Source organism: Pleurodeles waltl, unplaced genomic scaffold, assembly GCF_031143425.1.
Source record: "Pleurodeles waltl isolate 20211129_DDA unplaced genomic scaffold, aPleWal1.hap1.20221129 scaffold_73, whole genome shotgun sequence".
NCBI lineage: Eukaryota > Metazoa > Chordata > Amphibia > Caudata > Salamandridae > Pleurodeles > Pleurodeles waltl.
The window spans coordinates 709,301-715,300 of NW_027150394.1; the positions used below are offsets into that span (position 1 = coordinate 709,301).

At 46.0% G+C, this 6,000-nt stretch overlaps 1 protein-coding gene across 1 annotated transcript in view; it reads left to right on the forward strand.

Annotated features, from left to right (window-relative positions):
- Positions 1-4,735, forward strand: part of LOC138281243 (LYR motif-containing protein 2-like) — a 106,708-nt gene extending 101,973 nt beyond the window's left edge. The window contains exon 4 of the mRNA XM_069219565.1: positions 4,302-4,735. Within this exon, the coding sequence (XP_069075666.1) occupies positions 4,302-4,308 (7 nt within the window). The 3' untranslated portion in view covers positions 4,309-4,735. The remainder of the gene's footprint in view (positions 1-4,301) is intronic.
- Positions 4,736-6,000: the final 1,265 nt, after the last annotated feature.

Genomic DNA, 6,000 nt, shown 5'->3' on the forward strand with positions numbered 1-6,000 from the left:
ATCAGTGTGTTTTCCCTGGGATCCTGCTAACCAGGATCCTAGTGAATGTGCTCTTTCCTCTAAATTTGTTTTTTTTGGTACCCTTTACACCCCACAATTGGTATACTGGTGTACCCTTGTAAGTCCCTAGTATATGGTAGTTAGGCACCGGACATTGGTACACCAGGGGTCCCCCATGGGCTGCAGCATGTATTGTGCCGCCCGTGGGAACCCATGCAAACTGTGTCTGCAGGCCTGCCATTGCAGCCTGTGTGAAAAGGTGCATGCACCCTTTCACTAGTGGTCACTGCACCAGGTCACTGTAACTCAACCCGGAGGGCAGGGTGAAGGTTCCTGTGTGTGAGGGCACCCTTGCAAGAGCAAAGGTTCCCCTGCGAACTCCAGTTCCAATGCACTAGACGTCGTAAGATCAGGGAAACCATTTTACCTGCGGACTGGCTACAGCAAGTACACGGGTCCAGCTACATAAGGGTAACTCTGAACCTAGGAATGTTTGGTACCAAACAGGTCGGATTCATACCCCAATACTAATGCCAGTATTGGTGGCATGATTCCTTGCACTCTGGGGGCTCCTTAGAGGATCTCCCAGTATTGCTCCTACCAGTCTTCCAGAGTTTGCGGGCAGCCCACGCTGCTGCAGCCCCTCAGACAGGTTTCTGCCCTCCTGCTGCTTAACCAGCTCCAGGGGAAGGCAGAACAAAGGATTTCCTGTGGGAGAGGGAGGCAACACCCTCTCACTTGGGAACAGGTGTTACAACGCCGGGGAGGGGTAGCCTCCCCACTCCACCAGCCTGCTTTGAAGGGCACATTTGGTGCCCTCCTTGCATAATCTGGTTTCCACCAGTCCAGGGACCCCTGGTCCCTGCTCAAGTGCAAAAGCACACAAAGGAAAGGGGAATGGCCACTCCCCTGTCCAACACCACCCCAGGGGTGGTGCCCAGAGCTCCTCCAGGTGGCCGCTTTATTCTGCCATCAAGATGTGCAGACGCCCCTGGGAGCATCTGGTTGGTCGGAACAAGTGACTGATGTCCGTCACCCCCTCTAATACATGGTCACCCTGAAGAGTGACCAAGCACACTGTTAAAGGCTAATTAGGGACTCCCTAGCAGGTGGGTCCCCAGATTCGCCTGCAAGACTCCACCAGGACTCCTCTGCATCGACATCTTCTGCTCCTGGCCATCGGAATACCTGCTGCACGACCTCACAGCAACCAAACAAGCCTGCAACACCCGAGACGACCTCGCCTTGAGACGACCTCACCTTGCAACATTGTTTCTCTGGCTCCTTCCAGCAATTCCAACATTTCCACACCTGTGCATCCTCTGGGGTTGGCAAGACTTCAGCTGCACCAAAGAAGCAAGATGGAATCTTTCTTGGAGTGAAGGAGTCACTCCCTTGCAACTGCAGGCACCAAACACAACGCTGTCTGGCTGCTGAGATATTCTGCTGTCTGGCTCCAGGAGGAATCTCCTGCGAGGACTGGACTCTGTCCCCTTCTTTTGCAGGTCATCTTCGTCTGGAATCCACCATTAGGTTCCCCTGGACTGGTCCTGGACTTGCAATCTTCCTTTCCCAAGCCCCCTTGTTAGCCTTTGGGAAGGCTAGGTAACTTACCTCTGCTCTCCTGGTCACTGGGGGTCATCTAAGTACTCACCTTTGGGGATCCTGAGGTCTCCCAGCTCCCTTCTAACTATTCCACATCCTTGGGTGAGGGCATTCCACTATTTTAATATTTGTTACACCCCCCTCCCCTCCAACAGTGCCCTAGCTGCTTTCTGCTATTTCTTACCAATGCTTGTTGTCTCTTTATGCTAATTTTCTAATACTTACTGTGTATATATAGTGTGTACTTGGGGACTGTTGTGGTATGGCAAGTGCTTTACACTCTTCCTAGATAAGTATTGGCTGCTCATCACAGCTATCACTAGAGAGCGCTGGCTTCCTAGACTCTGTTTCTCTAATGTATAGGGGTTGCCTGGACCTGGTGTAGGTGTCCACCACACACAAGGCCAGAATCCTACAGGTGTCACCTGTGACTGGCATGTTCCCGCGCAGGCAAGAAGCCCCTCACCACTGCTCACACAAAGCAGGGGCTGATACGTTGTCTCCTGCAGCCCAGTACTGAATCAGGAATGCTAAAAGTACTCTAAGATGTCATGGGGGAGCCTGGCCTGCCCCTCCGCTAGCTATCCTTAGCGCCCGCAGTGATGCGGGTGGAGGGAGATTAGCACCCGCGCATTCCTTCTCCGTATATGGTCATGGCAGAGGCATTCTTCGGATGCCATGGCTCTGACATGGGGGCGGGAGGGGGCGACCTGCTCAGCAGCTTTCTTAACAAACATATTTAAAAAACGGAGCAAAACAAAACAATATAAAGAAACAATACATAAAACGGTAAGGGCCGAAATATACAAAAGAGTAATTCCAACAAATATTATATTTAAAAGAAAACAGACACAAACAAGGTAGTGTGTACAACCATAACGCACGGAACATACAGAAGAGTAATTCTGTCAAATCGTATAGTTTAAAAAAAAAAACATGCACAAAGCAACCTTACATTAAGCAAAAGAAAATACAGGTTCTCTCACTTTCACAGTAAAGACCCACACTCAAAGAAGCAGCCTCTAACATTTGATCTCAGTCGACAAGATGAAAGCTCGTAGGTACTGAGGTGTTCAGGATTTAAAAAAATAGTTCCTGAGCAGTAAGTAAAATAGAAAGAAGCGAAATAATACATATAACATGGCCAGTCGCCATGGGCAGGAACAACACACCGAAAGGAGGGACAAATGAGAACAATTCACCACAGAAATTAATGGAATATCAAAAGGCACACAAACAAACTTATCAAAATTAGTGGGGGTGCTGAATGCCCACAGAGAAGACACAGCATGTCTCGTAGAGGCAGCGCATGCGTTACCTTGGCGAGACTTAAACAGTGCATGTGCTGCCTAAGCGAGGTCTTTTTTGTATGATTTTATTATTGATCCCTTTACTATGCTGCTCTTTTGTGTTATGAACTTTGTACCTTCAATTTTAGCTTGAGATTTTATTTTTTTATTCATATGTGTTTTATTACTTTCGCAGCGTTTTTGCTGAATAAAGATGTGGAATTGGATTGGAGAGAGAACTTGTCCAAGATGCTAGGGAAGACACTTGGGGCAGAACACAGCTTGAGTAGGTTGGCTGAGGGGGGAGAATAATTTCACAGGATGATGCTTTGTAGTTCTCCCTTCTTAAAGCACATATATTAGGACAAATGAAAATACAAAAGCTGTGTGCGTGGTTTGGGGGGCACACTGTTCCACCATTGTGCAGCTGCGTGAAGTTGGTGGTACCCTCGGAGGTGGTGCATTTCTGCACAGATGTGAGATTCCATATTTCTTTCCTTGGAAACCCAGAGTATAGATTTGAGTTTTGGCAAGAACAAAACAAAGGGCCTAAGTGCATCCAGTGGCGAAGTAGGTAGTTGTGACTCACAAGTTAAGGAAACTCTTCCTACAAATACAGATTGGGTGCTGAGGGAACTGCAGGGAATGGAGAAATTAACTGCTGGCATTGAAAGAGGGGTCTCAACCTTCTTATCAGAATGGGATGGCTCGATGAGATTTGGCCATGGACTAAAACAGAGATCATATGTTCCAAGGTCTCAAGATGCTGAGGTAGTATCTCATGAACATTCTCATTGGTGGGACCCTGGAGCAGCCTTGAGGACCAGCCATCTGTTGGGTCTCTGGATAGGGTACCAGGATGAGTCCAATTCCTCATCTTAGGTGTGTGATCAATCCGTGTGAAAAAGTTAATAATAAAAAAAAGATTTAAACCTAAAGAGACAAAGAGGATGAGCTTTTGCTATTTATGGTTGTTGTGAGGACACATAAACTATGGAGTTGGGGAAGTAGGTTTTAAATCCTGGCTTGGTTCAAAATCCTGTGATTGTGGGCAAATCACTTAATCTACCAGTGTCAAAAATGTGTATAATGTAATCTGGCACTTATTTAAAGTGCTCTATTGCCCTTGGGATAAGTTGTTGCTGTGTAAAACTTTATTTAAAAGAAAAAAACAAACAGATGCCTCATGGACCGTTTCTGTTTCTCTTCCCCTCAGCAAGTGTTGTGTTTTTTCCACATCATTACATTGGCTTTTCTTAGCTGAGGGAACCCACCTTGCTGCCTGCTATCACTGTGTGCTGTTTGCAATTGAACCTTTCTACCCTGAATCAATAATTAAAATGATTACAGTTTTCTTTATAACCCTGTTACTTTGCAACATTCTCATCCGATGCTCCTGTTTTCCAGGCGGTGATTCGTATGATGGTCACGCAAGGGACCATGCAGCTACAGGAGCTGGAGAGATCCCTGCAGTTGGCCAAATCTTAGCCATGTGAGGCTGAAGGAGAGATCTCTACCCTTCTGTGCCAATTGTTGATGGGAAGAGAGACCAGTGGTTCTTCGTCCGCAGCACTAGGATCTGTGGAAGATGGAGAGCGAGAATACCAGATCCCTTGTGGTGTGTCCAAGACACTGCATACTGACTGAGGATAATGTGTAAAGTTTAAAGTTGATGATATACTTCTGTTCAGCATCTCCAAGAGGGGCCCCAGTGGCATCTCAAGTCCACCCACTCCAGGTACTGTGACACTGTGGAGTCTTGGAACCTTCCACCCAAAATGTGTTTGAGCCTCCATCCATGAACATTGTTATTATTACCATAAAATCTATTAAAAATGCTCCAGCAAGGACATGATTCTGTTCTAGTTATTGTTGTAGTTTACTGGAGCCTGAAGGTGATCAAATAGGATTTGGAACGCTGTACAGGTGGCGAAGCTAAAAACTGAGACTAACATGTACTAATCATTATCATGGATAACGTAAGAATGTCAGTCTGAGATGACAACACAACCAAATTGAAATATACATTATTGAAATAAATGTTACAGGATTCCTGCAGAAACCTCTGGTGACGCTGATGCAATTTCCACTGAAATGGGCGCACCCAGAGTACGGCCACTGTAAGTTTGCCCCATGTAGAATGAGGGACCTGGCCTTACCTGCGTCCTCAGTAAGCAGATAGGTCTTAGACAGGCCAGGCCGTACTATACTGTATGATGTCTAGCCGTGCCGTACCATATCATATCATATCATACCATACCATACTGTACAATGACAGAGCATACTGTACAATAACAGGCCATACCGTACAATGACAGGCGTACCATACCATATCATATCGCGCCATACCATACCATACTGTACAATGAAAGGGCATACCATACTATACTATACAATGACAGGCCAGATCATACAATACTGTACAATGACAAGCCATACCATACCATACTATACTGTACTGTACAATGACGAGCCATACTATACTATATTGTATAATAACAGGCCATATATCATATGTGTTGGACTTTTTTGCTTATGCAGGGTCATCCCCAATCTTTTTGCCTCCTGCCTCCTATTTTTTTTTTTGACCTGTTGCTGTTGGCTTTTGAACTCTGAGCACTTTACCACTGCTAACCAGTGCTAAAGTGCATATGCTCTCTGTGTAAAATTGTATGTAATTGGTTTATCCATGATTGGCATATTTGATTTACTAGTAAGTCCCTAGTAAAGTGCACTAGGGGTGCCAGGGCCTGTTAATCAAATGCTACTAGTGGGCCTGCAGCACTGGTTGTGCTGCCCACATGAGTAGCTCTGTAATCATGTCTCAAACCTGCCACTGCAATGTCTGTGTGCAGTTTTAACTGTAAATTCGACTTGGCAAGTGTACCCATCTTGCCAGGCCTAAACCTTCCCTTTTCTTACATGTCAGACACCCCTAAGGTAGGCCCTAGGCAGAGTGCAGTGTATGGTTAAGGTGGGACATATAGTAATGTGTTTTGTATGTCCTGACAGTGAAATATTGCTAAATTCGTTTTTCACTGTTGCAAGGCCTGTCCCTCTCATAGGTTAACATGGGGGCTACCTTTAAATCTGATTAAAGTGTAGA